This window comes from Podarcis vaucheri (assembly GCF_965113315.1).
Source record: "Podarcis vaucheri genome assembly, chromosome: 13".
NCBI lineage: Eukaryota > Metazoa > Chordata > Lepidosauria > Squamata > Lacertidae > Podarcis > Podarcis vaucheri.
The window spans coordinates 42514571-42533855 of record NC_138751.1 but is presented as its reverse complement, the minus strand read 5'-3'; the positions used below and the strand labels follow the sequence as shown (position 1 = coordinate 42533855).

General features: G+C 45.2%; 1 protein-coding gene across 7 annotated transcripts in view; it reads right to left on the bottom strand.

The window, feature by feature from the left end:
* The window catches only part of FMNL1 (formin like 1), a 112108-nt gene that overhangs the window by 49264 nt on the left and 43559 nt on the right, over nt 1-19285 (bottom strand). For 6 of the 7 annotated variants that reach the window (XM_082194723.1, XM_082194722.1, XM_082194728.1 and 3 more), the window contains exons 2-6: nt 17276-17359; nt 12553-12636; nt 9600-9673; nt 4787-4870; nt 1227-1364 (exon numbers count right to left, since the gene is read on the bottom strand). In XM_082194723.1, coding sequence (XP_082050849.1) covers nt 1227-1364; nt 4787-4870; nt 9600-9673; nt 12553-12636; nt 17276-17359 — 464 coding nt within the window. The remainder of the gene's footprint in view (nt 1-1226; nt 1365-4786; nt 4871-9599; nt 9674-12552; nt 12637-17275; nt 17360-19285) is intronic. The other variant, XM_082194727.1, reaches the window with a different exon arrangement.

Here is a 19285-nt window from a genome sequence, read left to right as displayed (position 1 = left end):
GAGGAAAGGCAGAGACAGGAAAATGCAAGAGCAGGAAAAGGAAACCAGAACCTGTCATTTGTTAGGCCACAAAAACCATCTGAGGCTACTCATCAATAATCATCAAACTACTCGTAGGGTAGTTTGCTTCTAAGGTGGTAATAGGTTGGGAGAGCTTAGAAACTGGGTGGTGGGTTAACTTGCCTGATGGTTGTGGAAACTTTGTAGGATTGAGGGCCAATATTCTGGGCTCATTGAGGGGGTGTTTGTGCGTTTGCAGGCCCCCAGATTGGTCAGTTTATGACACTAAATTAAAACTCAGCCCCTGGCTGGTAATATATGTGCATGAACATATGGTGTGTGGGGAGTGTCACCCATGAAAACCAAGGGTTTCTTTCCATGCGCAACTGTTGAAGAGGCACATGGATTTTCAACATTGTGGGAACCTGCAACCTCATGCTCCAGGGTCTCTGTATAAGAACTCCTAAACTAGCCCAAACTATGGTGGAGACGGGAACTGAAGCCCCAGTTGCAAGCTTTTCTTCATTTTTCTCCCTATTTCCTTATTTAACTGAAGGAAACTTCCGTTCACCACCACCCCAATTGAAGCAATTTGGATGCTAAATACCTCCAATATTTTTAGATGGAGATTTCCACATGTCAGCTGAACATCTGACTGAGAATATGGAAGTACCCTTGTATAGGCAAGCCCCCTCTACCTTAGCCATCAGGCTTGCCTGAGGTACCCCTTCTTCAAAACTCAGTCCTTTCGTTTTGCCACATTTTGCCCAAGTCCATATCATAGTCTGAAGACCCATGGGGCTACCACCTTGGTGGCGCTAAGCAGCTCTAGGTCTGGTTGGTGCTTGGATGGGAGACCAGGTACACTACCTCAGGTCCCACGATGGGAGAAAGGGGAGATATCAATTGAAGAAAATAAACGCAGAGCAGCCAATCTGCCGGTGCAATGAAAACAGCTCCCCCTGCCCCTTTTCAACATTTCATTTTGCAGACAACGCTCTCCCAAAAAGAAGCTTCACACTGGCGAAACGAGAGAGCGGTTTCCAACTTGGCGTTTGCTGGGTTGGTGCGCTTTCCCTTTTGAGACATTTCACTTTAAGCGTAGCTTCAAGTGAGGCGGGCAAGGGAATAAGTGTGAAACTGCCTCTTCTCCTGGCACCACAATCTGTGTCCCAAGATACGGGGGAAGCAGTTCAAGAAGAGCTTGCCAGTGTCCGTTCTGTTACCTGACAGTCAGGTGCCTCGCTTTGGAGGAGCCCTGTGTAGGGGAGTTGCTGCTTCTGCTGAGGTCCTCCATAGATCTGTCCAGGGCCTTCCCCTTGTCGGACCCAGGGCTCCCATTGTCAGTGCTGTCCATATCATACCTGGAGCCACACATATAAAAACGGGTGTGCGTCAGCAGGTGGGCGGAAGGAGGTTTGCCAAGCTGGCGACACTGGAACTGAGGCGCCGAAGCAGGGCTGCCACTAGGAGCACGTCTGCACTGCAAACTTAAATAGGTCAAGAACTATCCCATGTCTCTTGAACTCGGGTCTCCGGCTGTTGTTGGACTACAACTCCCATCCTCCCTAGCTAGCAGGACCAGTGGTCAGGGATGATGGGGGTTGTAGTCTAACAATAGCCGGAGACCCGCGTTTGAGAAGCACCGAGTTTTAAGCATTTAATTTCTACACTTCCCCCTCTCCCTTTTCCTGCAGATTTCACAAATTCAAGGTGTTCAAACACTTATCTTCCTATCCGACAGAGAGGAAGTGAAGTTGCTCTCCATGGTGCTGATGCAGTTCCATTATGACTATACAGTTGTACCTTGCTTCTCAAACTCTAAAAACCTGGAAGTGTTCCGGTTTTCGAATGCTTTCCAGAAGCCGAATGTCTGATGCAGCTGTCAGCTATTGTTTCCGGGGCGCCTGCACCAATCAGAAGCTGCGCCTTGGTTTTCAAACATTTTGAAAGTCAAACGGATTAAGTTTGGCCCTTTTGTTTCGCTATTTATTTTGTGTTTTTGCAGCTCTTTTTTTGTTTTGTTTTTGTGACCCAGTTCAGCTACTGATTGATTGATTGATTGATTGATTGTGTGACTGCGGAAATGGGCAAAAGCCCCCCCACAACTAAACAAAGACTATCGTCAGTGCAGGTAAGAGAAAAATAATAATTTTAATTTTTATCATCAACAATATTGTCTTACTTTATTTAATAGTACATTGATTACTGCTTTCATTTTATGGATCAATGGTCTCGTTTTAGGGGTTGTTTTTAAAAGTCTGGAACGGCTTGATCCGTTTTGCACAACTTTCTATGGGAAAGCGTGCCTTGGTTTTGGAACGGACTTCCAGAACGGATTAAGTTTGAGAGCCAAGGTACCACTGTAGTTAGCAATACTGGAAGCTGCCTTAAGCAGAGTCAGACCCATTGGCACATCTAGCCAAGTACCGCCAAAACTGCCTGTCAGTTGCCCTCTGGGGTTTCAGGTCCTATTATCTCCCAGCCTTACCCGGAGATGACGGGAACTGAGCCAGCCTGCAGGAAAGATGCTTTACCACAGAGCCTATGGCCCTCCCCCAAAGAGTATGGGACTTCTATTCAACTGCCTTCATGGACTTTGGCCGCTCTTAAAATGGGAAGCTTTGCTAGTCACAGTTAAGCCACTTCCGAGCTAGGGAGGAGATGGGGTTGCAGGCTTCATGCCCCTCCCCACACTCGTGGGGGCTGGCTTCAGCCCCCGTGATACTAGGGAATCCTCGGACGCGTCATACCCCGAGCCAGCCAATCGGCTGGCTCGGGGGGCGAGGCCTCACCTTTCTTAGGTCTGGCGTGGCCGAGGGTCTCCAGGTTTTTCCTCCCCTCCCACCCGTTAGGCTAGGCTCTCTGACGTTGCTATGGACTTCGGTTGGTCGCCGTCAAGGGGCCTGGTAGGAATTTTTCTGATTGGCACCAGCCACTTGGTTTCTGCCTACCTCGTAGCAAACCGTCACAACTCCACGGTATTGGCGATTAGGCATTGGTGGGGGTACAGTTGTATTGTTATGCTGATGAAGGGGGAGGAGGTAGTGCCATCGCCTCCCCCCAAATCAAAGGGTAGTCCGGTAAAGGATTCCGGGGGGCATGGCCTTGTCCTAAGCCTATGGGAGGTGTGGGCCCATGGCACGCCCCCACGCGGTGACCCCAGGGGGAGGTCCTAGTTGACGTACCTCAGCAGGACTCCCCCTACTGGTGGTTAACCCTCACCGGCCTTCAAGCATGCAGGCTGAAGCCAGTTCGTTGTTAGGACCAATGCCTAAGCCAATACCGCTCAATTCCTGTAATCAATAAAGTTGTGGCCTAATTTGACCCATTAACTCGAATTCTTGTGTCTCGTGTCTTTATTTCTGGGGGGAGGTGGGAACTCGCCACGCAACAGAGAAAACTTGGGAAATGTGCAGGTGGCGTTTGCTTGCTGTTCCTGGCTAGCAGAAGCAGAGTTGATTATGCAAAGCAAGCAGGTATAAATGCTTAATTTGACCAGAATGCTACCTCTCTGTGGAATAACCTATTTGCCAAGAAGAAGCGACTCAGGAAGGGAGCTCTTGTTAGACTGAGGGCTGTTTGTTAGTCCCTCATTCCACTCGAGAACAGGAGAGCGTGAAGGAATTATTGACTGGGTTACGTGAAATCTCTTCCAGTTCAGGAATGATTCCTCAATAAAGTTATCAATGAGTGAAGCTTAACTGGTGCTCTGACCAAAACTCAGGGGTTATTTCAAAGACACGGGGAAAGGAGAGAATAAGAAAGAAAACACGGGTTAGATTTCACAGAACAGAGCCCCTTTCCCTTTAAGAGGACAGCTTAGCACCCAATGCCATATATAAAGTAAAGTTTATAGCCAAAGAATTGTGAAAATTAGTTTGGCGAGGCCCTAGCGGAGTTTAAGACTTTTTCAAAAGCATGCCTGTCTCGCTAAGCTATGTAGCAAACCACTTTGGTAACTGAGGGGAGTTTCAAATCAGTTTGCAATATGTCAAGGGGGTGTCTGCTGGCCCAAGGACAAAAACATAACCCTGATGAGTGCAACCTCTAGGTAGAAAAGCAGCAATTTCCATCCCAGCCTACACATGCCCTATTGGATAGGTGATAGGTGTTCTCTGCTGGACTGGGGCTCACAATAACAAGGCTAGAAGCTTCGCCTAGGATAGAAGCCCCACCCTCAATTCCCAATGATCAGATTGTGAGTGGCACCACTGATATAGTCAAAACAGCGCCACCATGGACAAGAGGGAAGAATCAACAACAGGGGTCAGCAAACTTTTTCAGCAGAGGACAGGTCCACTGTCCCTCAGACCTTGTGGGGGGCCGGACTATATTTGGGGGGGGATGAACAAATTCCTGTGCCCCACAAATAACCCAGAGATGCATTTTAAATAAAAGGACACATTCTACTCATGTAAAAACACGCTAATTCCTGGACCGTCCATGGGCCAGATTGAGAAGGCGATTGGGCCGGATCTGGCCCCTAGGACTTAGTTTGCCAACCCATGATCAACAGGCTTGAAGGAACATTGGTGTTTGCAGAAATGTGAAGAAAAATAAATAGGGGGGTGGGTGGGTGGAAGGAGAACGCTCCTAAACATCCCAATGGGGTTTGGGCGTGCTCATATATATAAATATGGGTTGGTTTGTGGAGGCAGAGCGAGCCGGGTTTTCTGGGACAATGGAACTGTGGGAACAATCCACACTGCAATATTTTGTTGCACGCCCCACTAGGATCCTGACTTAACCATCACTTCCCCACCAAGCTGTGGCAGCAACTTACGTGACAGAGCACTGGGCAAAGGCGAGGTAGTCCACCAACACATCAAGTCCTTTGTTTTCTTCGTTCAGGAATTCCTGGACCCAGCTAAAGGAGGGGGAGAGGAAGAACATGAAGAATTTTTCCCCTCTAGAATAAAACATGAGAAGAGTATCCTACTGCCCTTTCCCCAACATTTGAGATCTGCCTCATCTTTCTCCAGAATCCCTTGCTGGTATTTTCCCCTGCTTCTTTCTAGACAGAGATAGACGTCTCTGTCTTTTAAAACAACTGCTGATTAATATATTATTAATCCTTTCCCAGCCCGTTTCAATGTACTCAAGTGCTCTAGGCTCCTTCTCTCACTGATTCCTGCAATCCTTCAAATCATGCTATTAAGGTTACAATTAAGGGAAGCTTTCTTTTGAGTAGACACTGAATAGGGTTTGTATTATCGTCCCATTTTCCAGATGGGAACTTAGACTGAGAGTCAATTCAAACATTCAGGGGGGGAAACATACTCTACAGTCGTTCTGAGGCCATATCACTTTAAAACCAAGGTTTTCACATGTTTAACTGCTCCCTCATAACAAAAGCTCCCCATTTTTACATGGGTTAACTAGCGGGTCAGTGAGAATGTTAATCTAGACACTTAAATCTCTCTCCCTTTCAGTGATCTGTAAGCCAGAAGAGCATCCAAACATTCTCACCTTCATTTTGTGCTCTGTAGGGACTATATTACACCAGATAATTCTGGGCATTGCAATTTAACAGTTGCTGGGAATGGTAACTCTGTGAGGAGTGAACTATAGTGCCCAGCATTCTTTGAGGGAAAGAACACACTTCAAATGTGCTTTAAAAGCAGAGTGTGCATGCAGTATTACCTATCTGCCTGTGGTGGGTAAGAAATGCCTCTATTTATTGTTTATACATACATGCATAATTTAATTTTATTTGTACGCTACCTTTCCACAGTTCAAAGTATGCTCAAGGTGGCTTACAACATGGGAAAAAATACATAACTGCAACGTAACAAAAGTAGGCTTGAGTAATAAATAGAACACCAAAATACGCAACCAAAGTAAACAATTTCCACATAAATGACAATTATCTAAAATAAAGGTACACAAAACCAGCACCAACAACAGTAACAACACCCCAACCCCAATTTATGACTATGTTTATCACGTTGAAGGGATGCGGGTGGTGTTGTGGGTTAAACCACAGAGCCTAGGGCTTGCCGATCAGAAGGTCGGTGGTTCAAACCCCGCGACGGGGTGAGCTCCCATTGCTCGGTCCCTGCTCCTGCTAAGCTAGCAGTTCGAAAGCACGTCAAAGTGCAAGTAGATAAATAGGTACCGCTCTGGCGGGAAGGTAAACGGCGTTTCCGTGCGCTGCTCTGATTCGCCAGAAGCGGCTTAGTCATGCTGGCCACATGACTCGGAAGCGGTATGCCAGCTCCCTCAGCCAGTAAAGCGAAATGAGCACCGCAACCCCAGAGTCGGCCACGACTGGACCTAATTGTCAGGTGTCCCTTTACTTATACCTTATCACGTTGATAATGATGAGAATTTTATTATTTATACCCCGCCCATCTAGCTGGGTTTCCCTAGCCACTCTGGGTGGCTTACAACACATAAAAAAATGTTGTAATTGTGATTTTTTTTTTCATGTTGGGAGCCGCTTTGAGCATGGTTTGAACAATGAAAAGATGGCATGCAAATAAAATTGTGTGTGTGTTTATATGTGTGTGTGTGTGTGTGTGTGTGTGTGTGTGTGTGTGTGTATGAGACCATGCTGACTGGTATGCTTTTTCACTTTGTACTACTGTCTGGTATTTTTACAAGCACACGGGAAAGTGGCTGAAAATTTATTTTCTCCCCAGGACATTTTGCCACACAGGAGCACATTTAGAGTGGTTACAAACATAACGTTTGGAGATTTGGGGATAAGTTCTATTAAGGGATTTCAAAAGCACCTCCATGCGAAAGTGAAAATTAAACAGATCCCCACAGAAAAATTGCACATGCAGCTAGAAAAGGCTGCGTTCAACATATAACATTTCTCCCTGGAGGTGTTCAAATGATTACTTAAAAACAAATCCACCCATATGAGCTTCAAATTACAGTCATACCTTGGATCCGAACGCCTTGCAAGTCGAACGTTTTGGCTCCTGAACGCCACAAACCCAGAAGTGAGTGTTCTGGTTTGCGAACGTTCTTTGGAACCTGAACATCCGACGCGGCTTCCGATTGGCTGCAGAAGCTTCCTGCAGCCAATCGGAAGCTGCGGCTTGGTTTCTGAACGTTTTGGAAGTCGAACGGACTTCTGGAACGGATTCCAAGGTACCAATGTATATGTTGACAATGGTTTCATCAGCAAGTGTCCCCCATGTTAACAACAACAGCAACACAGTGACTGTAACCAATCGTAAGTCAGTGGCTGATGAAGGAATTTCAACGCAGATCTTCCAGGGTTAGGAATTTTCACATCGGCTGCTAGGAATACCCAACAAGAGACTAGAATTTGTCATTTGTAAATGGTCTCAACGTGGGACAGAAAACAAAAGAGTTATTTTAAAATCATGACGTACATACTGGCCAATGTAGGTAGCGCCTGAATATTACTGACATGCAACAAATACAAAAAATAAATAGAAGAATGCAACCATTAGACATGGAAACGGCCTGGCAGCCTTTTCACAGGTCTGCAATGCACCTACTGGCTCTCCTTCCTGATATACAATTTGCTCCTTTGTACTCCATCAGGCCCAATAATACATTTTGTCACAAAACGCTGACACGACTTGTGCATGCTGGCTCCCACTGTTCCCTTTTATTTTCTGACTGCTTGGCAGGCAATCAATCCAGAGAGATAAATGCTTCCCCATCTAAGCTGTTAATTAGCCAGCATACATCACTGTCGTTAATGGTGTCGGCTGCTGCCTCCGACAAGCTGGGGTCACCTTCTCTGCAGAGGGCCTTAGACCTTGGCCGCTACCCCCCAGGTTGTTTGAGTAGTTCGTGTTAAAGGGGGTGCTGGACTGGGGGAGAGGGTTCGCATAGCTCAGTTACCGACAAATGAGGCAGGGCCGTTAAACAACCTAAGCCGCTCCGACATTTATGTTCACATGAACAACTAAACGTTTAGCATCTCATTAACAAACGCTTAATGTGTTTCCAATTCCAGAGCTGCTCAAGGGGACCGCGGCTGCGTACAAATGGTACCTTTATAGCACATCCAAGCACTTTCTCACCCTCAAAGAATTCTGGGTGTTGTAGTTTACCCAGAAGGTAGGTATCAGGATGTTGTGCGCTGGTAAAGTAAAAGGACCCCTGACCATTAGGTCCAGTCGCGGACGACTCTGGGGTTGCGGCGCTCATCTCACTTTATTGGCCGAGGGAGCCGGTGTACAGCTTCCGGGTCATGCGACCAGCATGACTAAGCCGCTTCTGGCGAACCAGAGCAGTGCACGGAAACACCGTTTACCTTCCTGCCAGAGCAGTACCTATTTATCTACTTGCACTTTGACGTGCTTTCGAACTGCTAGGTGGGCAGGAACAAGGACCGAGCAAAGGGAGTTCACCCCGTCGCTCGGATTCGAACCGCCGACCTTCTGATCGGCAAGTCCTAGGCTCTGTGGTTTAACCCACAGCATACAAAAACCTTACACCTGACCTGGTAATTCTTCCCTCTCTTTGGTTGTAAGGGCTCATAGACCCTGAGAGTCATCTAGTCCAACCCGCTGCAGTTCAGGAATCCTGCCCATAGCTGTCCCTGAGTCGGCTTGAACCAACCAACCTTTGTGTTGTGTTGCGCATTACCTTTATTGAGCTAGTAGAAGAAGAGGAGGAGGAGTTTGGATTTGATATCCCACTTTATCACTACCCGAAGGAGTCTCAAAGCTGCTAAGAATCTCCTTTCCCTTCCTCCCCCACAAAAGACACTCTGTGAGGTGAGTGGGGCTGAGAGACTTCAGAGAAGTGTGACTGGCCCAAGGTCACCCAGCAGCTGCATGTGGAGGAGCGGGGAAGCGAACCTGGTTCCCCAGATTACAAGTCCACCGCTCTTAACCACTACACCAAGGCAGGCTAGAAGCTGGATTGAATCAAGAATAATGATATAAAGGAAAGGCAGGTTCCAAATGTGGGGGCTCCCAGGCATGCGCTGGGACATTCCAGCTGTCCCTCCGACCTCTCGAACAAAGCAGCACCTGCCGAATGGGGGATTATCTGCAGCTGCACCCGACACACTGTGAGGGTACACATGCAGTCAGCAGGAAAGAGAAGGGAAGCTGCCCCTGGACTTATCAGAAGTGCTTTTGATCCCGGCCCAAATGAACCTCCGCTTTGGCACAGAAAATCAACACTATAAAATCCTTGCTTCGAAACACCTGGAGTTATACATAGACCCTGAATAACACAGATCCAGAATGTCTTACCCTGCACATCTCAATCTGATCAACAAAACCTCGTGGATTCAGTGTTGTGGGCCCAACTCTGCGGAACTCTTTCCCATTAGAAGTCAGACAGCAGGCGGCATTCCGGCTGAGTTCCAGACACTTGGTTAAAACTGTTTTATTTTAGGAGGCGTCACAAATGCTTCTTTGGTTTACGTTCCTGATTTGAAATTTCCAAGCTTTTAAATTTATTAGGTTTATCTGATGTTTTATTTTGGTATGCACTGCATATATATATTTTTTTATCATGGTAAGCCACTTTGAGACCTCGACGGTAAAAAGCAGGGCATACATTTTAAAAGCAGCAAAACAAATAAATGAGGCGATGGCGCACAGCTAGGGTTTGCACAAACAAAATTGTTGGTCGTCGGTACTAACCCTATGTAGTTTGTCCTCAAAGATATCTCCAACTCCCGAAGAATCTGGGTGGACTCTTGAGCCCGTCTCTTAAACTGGGTGAACAAAGCAAAATGAAAAACAGGTTAACGGGCAGCCGTACCAGCAACGTGGATTACCAACGTTTCTACTTGTATCGTGCAGCCAATTCACAAATTGCTTTAAAATAAATAAATAAACAGGTTTCAAAAATACCCAAGCTTAAGTGAGAAATGCACATGCGCAGGTGTGCATTGAAGCAGTCAGGTTTCCTCAAAATAAAGCAGGGATGTCCCATCTTCTCCTCCTGCCATCAAGGGCTGAATTTCTTCAGAAATTGCATGGCAGTAGTGTGGTGGATACACCCCACAGCTCCATCCAGCCATTCCCTTTCTCACATGCCACCCATTAATACAGAGCTCTATCTATCCTCTCTCCCACGCTCTGCTTTTCCCTCTCTCTTGCCCTCCTTTTCTCTCCTGCTGCCATGGATTTGCAGCTAAATTCCTTCCCTTCCCCACTGCTCTCTACATCCAGCCGCCATTCAAGAGAGAGGCTGGGAGGCAGGAGGGAGCACAGAGATGCTCAGAGGCCTGGCTGCAGAAGTCTATCTGCCCTGCTCCATGGTTCGGCCCCAAAGCTCACGCATGCTCCCATCCGCTGGTCAATCTCGCTCTTCTCCCCAGTCCCGTCCACCTTTAAAGCAGCACCGTACCACTTTAAAACAGCCATAGCTCCCTCTTCAAAGAACCCCACGAGCTTGCAATTTGTTAAGGGTGTTTAAAAGACCCTTGTTCCCCTCTCCCAGAGCTACAATTCTTGGAGTGCTTTAACAACCAAATCCTCTTCCTAAGGAGCTCTGGAAATTATACATTGGCTCCCAGTACATTTCTGAGCACAATGCAAAGTGTTGGTGCTGACCTTTAAAACCCTAGGCCCAGTAAACCTGAAGGAGCGTCTCCACCTCCACTGTTCTTTTTTTAAAAAAAAATTATTAATAATTTCAAAATTACAGAAAATAAAATAAAAACAAAAACAACACTACAATACATAGGGGGGGGGAGAGAAAAAAAAGACATAAAAACCAATGCAACAATACAGCAAAAAGATAAAAAAGAAGGAAAAAAAGACACAAATCCCATATTACATATCTTTAACTTCCATTTGCTTGTTTCATTGACCTCCTCACACCTCCCTTTTTGTATTCTAGTTTGATTGATTATTTCAGCAAATTCTTTCCATCTTTCTCAATTTTTACTAAATAATTTATCTTGACAATTTAACCTATTAATTAACTCAACAAATCCTTTCCATCCTTTCCCCATATTCTGTTATTCAAACTATCTTAAGTTATTTAACCTTATCTTACCAAAAAGTACTTTAGAGCTTAACGCTTAATACTCGATTATACATAACTCCTGATATCTTTTCTACTAGAGTCATATAGTTTCATTCCAACATTTTCCCTAATGTTCATTAATTTTAGGCTAATTCCCTAAAAAAAAAAATCTTTATAAATTTTCTTCCAATCTTCATCCAACGTCTCTTCTTCCTGGTCTCGGGTCGTGTCAGTCCTTACTGTCCATTCCATCTAGTCCATCAACCCGATAATCTAATGTCCGAGGCCCTTAAGTCTCTTCCATGTCCCTTCTGCAGATCTTCTTCTTGTTTATACTAGCACTTTTCCTTGTCTTTTGTTGGTCTCTTTCTTAGTTTCTTTCCTTTCTCGTTGGGGAGTAGGTCTCTGGGGGATTCCAACCCAAAATTATCTTCGTCTCCCTTCATCCAACCAGCCCATTCCCCAAAGTCCCACTCCCCACAATCATCAATGTAGTCCAAAAAATATTTAAAAACATATTTCGAGGTCTCTCCAAAGTTAAGAACCTCCTCAGCTCCAGACTCCCCCTGGCCGACTCCAACTTCAATCTTCAAAGACAGCGGCTTATGCTCCTGTAGGGCCTCGGGTCTCTCCATTTGTATTATTTAAGGTGCAACCGCAACCTCCTCCATTATCTTCTGCACTTGCCCAATCAGTACAGGTTCCTGAGTTGGTCCCTGAATAGTTTCTGTATCAATATTCCCTGTTTGTCCACAGTTATTAACCACAACAGTCATCAAATCCATTTTCTCATTCATCAAATCCATCTTCTCATGCATCTGTTCCAGCAAGGCACTTGTCTTGCATAAAGCAAGCACCAAAACTTCCTCCCAGCTCATATTTAGTCAAGGTCAAAAAGGACAGGTCCCATGATCTTAATCTGACAGCTGTAGAGTCCTCAAGTAGACGCAGCAACAATTTAGCCAGCTCCCTCTAGAGGAGACAATTTCTATTTGTATCCATTTTTTAAAAGTCCAACAAAGGAAAATTACTTTCATTTTGCAGATATTTTGCTTCTTTAGAATGCAGAAGGCAACATTGGAATCAATTTATTTCTCTTCTTTAGCTATCTGTCAAAGTATTCCATTCACAGTAAATGAACCTCTCCAAGAATTTCTGTCTCTGACACCCGGTTCCCAGGTTAGAGACGGTGGAAACTTATCTTTCTTCACTCCCTCTCCTTCAGGCGTTAAACCTCCATTGTTCTGCCCGGACACTGAGGTCGAGTGCCGAGGGCCTTCTGGCAGTTCCCTTGCTGCAAGAAGCCAAGTTACAGGGAACCAGGCAGAGGGCCTTGTCGGTAGTGGCACCCGCCCTGTGGAACACCCTCCCACCAGATGTCAAAGAGAAAAACAACTACCAGACTTTTAGAAGACATCTGAAGGCAGCCCTGTTTAGGGAAGCTTTTAATGTTTAACAGACTATTGTATTTTAATATTCTGTTGGAAGCTGCCCAGAGTGGCTGGGGAAACCCAGACAGATGGGCTATTATAGCTCTGGGTAGGAGGACAAGCTGGAAAGGAAATCAGGGGACAGCGTAGAATACGAATACGGTTGCATCATCCAATTTGAAGTCACCTTTCCACTGAATGCACCCGTGTCCAGATAGCCCTTCAGTTTCTGGATGTAGGCAGAAGGCGGGTTCTTGACCTGAAACCTTTCCTGTGAAAAAAGACACAAAAAGAAGAACAAGGAAGGCTTTATCGAATTGCAGGTGGGCATTTTAGAGCTGCCTCTAAAGGCACAAACATACTATGAGAACACGAACGAGGGACTAATTCACATGGCAGATATTTGGGGCAGCGGACTAGACAACACCTAACACCAGAGATACTGCAGCGGTTTCTGGGCCCAAACATCAGCATACAGTGGTACCTCGGGTTACAGACGCTTCAGGTTACAGGCTCCGCTAACCCAGGAATATTACCTCGGGTTAAGAACTTTGCTTCAGGATGAGAACAGAAATTGCATGGCGGTGGTGCGGCAGCAGCGGGAGGCCCCATTAGCTAAAGTGGTGCTTCAGGTTAAGAACAGTTTCAGGTTAAGAACGGACCTCCAGAATGAATTAAATTCTTAACCTGAGGTACCACTGTACTGCAGTTGCTAGGCAAACATGGGTAAAAGGTAAAGGACCCCTGGACGGTTAAGTCCAGTCAAAGGTGACTACGGGGTTGTGGTGCTCATCTCACTTTCAGGCCAAAGGAGCCGGCGTTTGTCCACTGACAGCTTTCCGGGTCATGTGGCCAGCAGGACTAAACCATTTCTGGCGCAACGGGACACCGTGACGGAAACCAGAGCGCATGGAAATGGCATTTACCTTCCCGCCACAGCGGTAACTATTTATCTACTTGCACTGGTGTGCTTTCGAACTGCTAGGTTGGCAGGAGCTGAGACAGAGCAACGGGAGCTCACCCCGTCACAGGGATTCGAACCGCCAACCTTCTGATCAGCAAGCCTAAGAGGCTCAGTGGTTTAGACCACAGTGCCACCCATTTCCCTGCGAAAAGACATACAACTCTACACACACCATCTCCCCACAACCTGGTAAAAGCTTCTAGTCCTGTGCAGAAAGCCGCTAGCAGCTCTTCCTCCTGCGACAATTGTGTTGCACCACCATCCTTGTGACACAGTGTGTTACACAAGAAGGACTGTGTATGTATTGTGACTATCAGCTGATCTCCTCACCTGTTTATTCCCTAAAGCATTGAGTTAAGCAATGCTGTGTTTTGTTTTTTTCTAAGTTTTAGAACAGGGCTAAACTTTTTAACCCCACTCTAAGTCCCACAAAGTCCCACAAACATGAGAGACTTAGGGCTCATCCCCACTTCCGCATGTCACGCACGTAGAAAGCACGAGTCCACTTGCCATTGTCCTAGTGCTTTGCTCTGGAAAACTCCTTCCCTAGCGCTAAATCGGAACGAACGGAAATCCACTCACTGAAAATTCGATTGCTGTTTGTTCCGATTCAGCACTAAAGAACAGGTCTTCATGGGGCAGGGGATGGGAGCAGAAGGAAGTATGGATGAGCCATACTGTCAACTCTATGTGAGAAGTATACCAACTCAGGTTGTCTTGCAGAGGCTTTATTCTGAAACAGTCCCCATGTGGGAGGGGGATTAAAAATAAAATTTGGAGAGGCAACCCATCATGTCCAAGAGATTCCTTCAAATGCCCCCACCCACAACTCAAAGCACAAACTTTAAAGCACCAAGCTTAATTGTGTTTCGACCTCTGCTTAAGGCTCATTTTTCTTGTCACAACATTAGCCGATTTCAATCCTAGCTTTTCGTGAAATGTTCTGTTAATTTTCTACTGTGGCTCGCTATAATGGTGATTTTTGAATAATCATTGCTTTTAATATATGTGGTTTTAATATATTTGGTAAACTGCCCTGGAATGTGGGTGGTATGTAAATCTTTTAAAGTGAATACATAGTTTATTTATTTTTTGAATTTGAAACTATAAATACCCATCGTTCCATGTTTCTATTACAACAGAGTAACGCAGTCTCTTAGATACAAATTCTGAGGGCTATTCCAAACAAATCGGTCTCGGATAAATCTGCCAGTTAACCAGGAAGCTGCCAACCTGGACAGTTGTTGCCGTTTTTGTTAATATAATAAATATTATTTTAGTAATTATTGTTTTAGTATTATTATTTTAGGACCAGTTGCCAGAAGCTTTTTTTTTAATGAAGCAACTTACTTTACTTTTTGGGGGATTCTCCAAACTAAATAATCCATGAGGCTCTGTATAAATTTGTTTTGTATATTCTGGCTTGTGAAATTTCAAACAGATTTTGGGGCAGAAAGACAGGTGGTGGACAGCTATTCCACACATGTAGCTAATAAGGCGACAGCAGCCATTTTAAGCAGCCTGGAGCTTGCTTGCCCCTGGAAATAGTAACTGAACGTAGAACGGCAGTTGGATTAAACTGATTAAAGATGGATGCCAGTTTCTTCCCTGACAGCTTTGAAACTCTGAAGCTGTGAAGGGTTTAAGTCACATGGTAGTGCTCCTGTCATTTCAATGGGGCTTGTGCAGGAGAATCTGGCCTGTGTGCTTCCCTTTACATTGACTTTTATAGGTCGTGCCTGCGGATCTGATCTGTGGGCTTCCCTCTGTATTGACTTTTATACTAGGTTGTGCCTGTGGATCTGGCCTGAGTGCTTCCCTCCACATTGACTTTTATAGTAGGTCACGCCTGTGGATCTAATCTGTGTGCTTCCCTCTGTACAGTGGTACCTCGGGTTAAGTACTTAATTTGTTCCGGAGGTCCGTTCTTAACCTGAAACTGTTCTTAACCTGAAGCACCACTTTAGCTAATGGGGTCTCCTGCTGCAGCCGCGCTACCAGAGAACAATTTCTGTTCTCATCCTGAAGCAAAGTTCTTAACCTGAGGTACTATTTCTGGGTTAGCGGAGTCTGTAACCTGAAGCGTATGTAACCTGAAATGTATGTAACCCGAGGTACCACTGTATTGACTTTTATACTACATTGTGCCTGCGGATCTGATCTGTGTGCTTCCCTCCGCATTGACTTTTATACTAGGTTGTGCCTGCAGATCTGATCTGTGTGCTTAATAATAATAATAGTAATTCCTTCGTATTGACCTCACACATACAGTTGCACACTTTTTTCTTAGCAAATAAAACAGCCGCGTAGAGGAAACTGGTCGTTTCCCCACACTCCCTGCCACATCCTACGCGATTCCGGAGAGACCAACTCTTTCCCTCCTCGTCCGTCACTCAACGGCGCATGCTGCAAATCACAAGGCGCAGCGGATGGCCCCAAGGGTGACACAGGGCCTTGTGACCCATTTTCGCCTGAGCGCCAAGCAGCGAGTCGAGGACAGGGCTGCCTTCTCCTTCCCCGCTGCCCACTCACTCAGCAAACACCTTGAGATTGCCAGGAGTTTCTATTTCAGATGCCACATCCCCTGTGGCAGAGCTGTCTTCGCAGATCTGTGAAGGGCTGAATCCCACACAGACATCTGCACAGCTCACATGAGTCACTCCTCTCCCCTTTTTCCCCTGTCTTCTCGGCATCATTCACAAGCCTGTTCCCTTTATTAAGCGAGAAATATATAGCTTCACAGCATGAACGGGTGCCATATTTTCTCTCTCTGCCAGCAGCTCCTGCTGAAAAGTGACCCTGACTTTGAAAAACTTGTTCCTGGATCCTTAGAAAAAGGAAAGGATAACTCTCAGGCTGGAGATAGAATATTTTTTGGGGGGGTGCACATCTCTCCAGAGCAGGGGTCAGAAACCTTTTTCAGCCATGGGCTGACCTTGTGGTGGGCCGGACTGTTCTTAACCTGAGGTACCACTTTAGCTAATGAGGCTTCCCGCTGCCGCAGTGCAATTTCTGTTCTCATCCTGAGGTAAAGTTCTTAACCTGAGGTACTATTTCTGGGTTAGCAGAAGCGTCTGTAACCCGAGGTACCACTGTACTTAACATCGCTTGTAGGGTTGCAAGAAGTTTTGTAAGGAGGACTATCCAAATTATTGTGAGAAGTACTAATATGAGCTGGTGTAAGATTGCATTTTAAACAATAAGCATAGTAATAAAATGCATAATTAGAAAGGAACTTAGAAAACCATTAGAAGGGGTTGATGGAAGTCCTAGGCTGTGGTAGCCAAGGATTTGTTACGCTGTGTTGCAGGTGTTGTGCTGGAAAATTTGTGTAAAATTTAATGAAAATTATTTCAAAAACCAAAACCAAAAACCAAAATCTATTGCCAGAATTTTAAGGTGGTCATGAAAACCGCAGAGCAGGGACAAACTGGACCGTGGTGGTATGTGCCGTTTCCTATTCCTCAACTCCGAGAGCTATGGCCGTTTAAGGCCGATTCACAATGCAACATATAGAATTACCGTATTTTTCGTCCTATAGGGCGCACCGTCCCATAGGACGCACCTCTTTTTTGGGGGGGGGAATGAATAAAAAAAATTATTTCCCTCCCCCAGCCACGGCTGCCACCCCAAGCCTTGCGGACACTTGCCCGAAGCACGGGGAGCCCTCCGAAGGGCTCCCCGTGCTTGGGGCGGCAGGCTGCCGCCCCAAACCTCCCGCCGGGTGCACAAGGCTTGCGGACACCTGCCCCAAGCCTCACGCACCCGGCGGGACCTCCTGCCGGGCTTGCAAGGCTTGCGGATAGCTTCCTGAAGCCTGCATTTGCCCCATAGGACGCACACACATTTCCCCTTCATTTTTGGAGGGGAAAAAGGTGTGTCCTATGGGGCGAAAAATACGGTACTTAGAAAAGAAAAGAAAAGAATGGCCACTCTGGTCTTTTACCTGGTCACAGATCAACTCCCATTTCTTTTCATTGTCATACTGGCTCAGTAGCTTCATTTTGTCTGGCGGCAAGTTCATGGAATTCTAAAGGACAAGAAGGAAAGAAAAAAATGACTATATTACAGATGCGGTCAGTATATAAGATGCACCTTTTAACCACTCTGAAGGTTTTAATAAAAGCTGCAAATAACAACTGAAGAGGGAGAATTCAGAACAGAGCTGATGATGGAAGCAAGGCAAGGCACTTATTTAACTTTTCTCCCCTCTTTCTAAAGCAATAGAGAACGCTTCAATATCGGTGTTTTTCTCAAAGAAGGATACTGTTTTCTCATGCATCTATTCCCAAGAATTTAGACTCCCCCCCCCCTTTTCTATACTGATTTTTTCTGGGACTCATCCCTTTTAATCAAAAAAACAAACAAACTCACTTTAGTTTAAAATATGGGATTGTCACAAAGAACACTGGATACATAATATGGATAATGCTTCTTTGAAGCACATGCTTTTATAATGTCCTATACTTACTAGGTTTTGGGAAAGAGAGCAAGACTATATAAGTAAGATGCTAACAGAACAAGTTAAGATTTTCAAAGGTGAACGTTCTTTTGAACTATATACCTATTGTATGGAAAGTGACAGAACAGCAAAAAAAAAAAAAAGGATTCTATGCGTCTTAATGGTGACTAAAAAACTGAGACTGATGAACTGGAAGAATAGAAAAACGATTCCCCTTAATCAATAGAATAGAAAAACGATTCCCCTTAATCAATGGCTTGACAATATGACAATATTAGCAACATATGAACAGATTGCTTATAGATACAGACTTTATTTGGATAAATATACAATATTGAAAGCTGCAGGGAAAAGCCACATTGCTTCCCCAAAGGGTGGCCTCGTAGCATCTTAAGATATTTATATAACAAAAATTTGCCAGAGATTGTAAACTGCTTCACCTCTCTCTCCTGCCCAATTTTTTTAAAAATTTATTCTTTATACCCCGCCCATCTGGCTGGGTTTCCCCAGCCACTCTGGGCGGCTTCCAACAAAACCCTAAAATACAATAACCTTTTAAACATTAAAAGCTTCCCTAAACAGGGCTGCCTTCAGATGTCTTCTAAAAGTTTGGTAGTTATTTTTCTCTTTGACATCTGGTGGGAGGGCGTTCCACAGCTAACAACTTTTTCTAAACCCTACTTTTATCATTCACCAGGCCCTCAATGCTAAAGTTACTAGGCTGCAGCCCAGGGATTTACCTTGCATGTTTAAAATCCACCACTAACTCAAAAGCAAATAACCTGTGGCTTCTCCCACTACAACCGCCATTCTCCACTGCATGACACATTTTTGTAGCAGGCAAAGGATGCCATCACTGAAAGCAGGTGCGGGAGAAGGATGACAGGTGAGGAGGGAAATGGGAAGAAGATGGCATGATCTCTTGGTCTTCCAGATTAAAAAATACAGGGGGATCAAACATCACAACTGGAGAGAGACCTGTTGGAATGTAATGTAATGTAAAAGTAAATGTAAAAGTGCTGTCTAATATGTATAAGATATTATTGGAATGGGAGACAAAAGAATGAGCAAGTAAAATCCTCAGTGACAATAGACAATAGACAATAGACATTGGCTATAATATAGATATGGAAGCACAGGAATGATTGTGAAATACGGATATAAAATTCACAACATGCTATGGTTTAAGAAAAAACTACAGTGGTACCTCGGAAGTTGAATGGAATCCGTTCCGAAAGTCCATTCGACTTCCAAAATATTTGGAAACTAAGGCACGGCTTCCGATTGGCTGCAGGAAGCTCCTGGAGCCAATCGGAAGTCGCAGAAGGACGCTCGGATTCCAAAGAACTTTTGCAAACCTGAACACTCACGATTGTGGCATTCAGGAGCCAAAACATTCGATTTGCAAGGCGTTTGCGAATCAAAGCACAACTGTACATGAAAATGTTAAACAATGGTATCTAACAACAAGTAAATTGGCAAAAATGAGTAAAT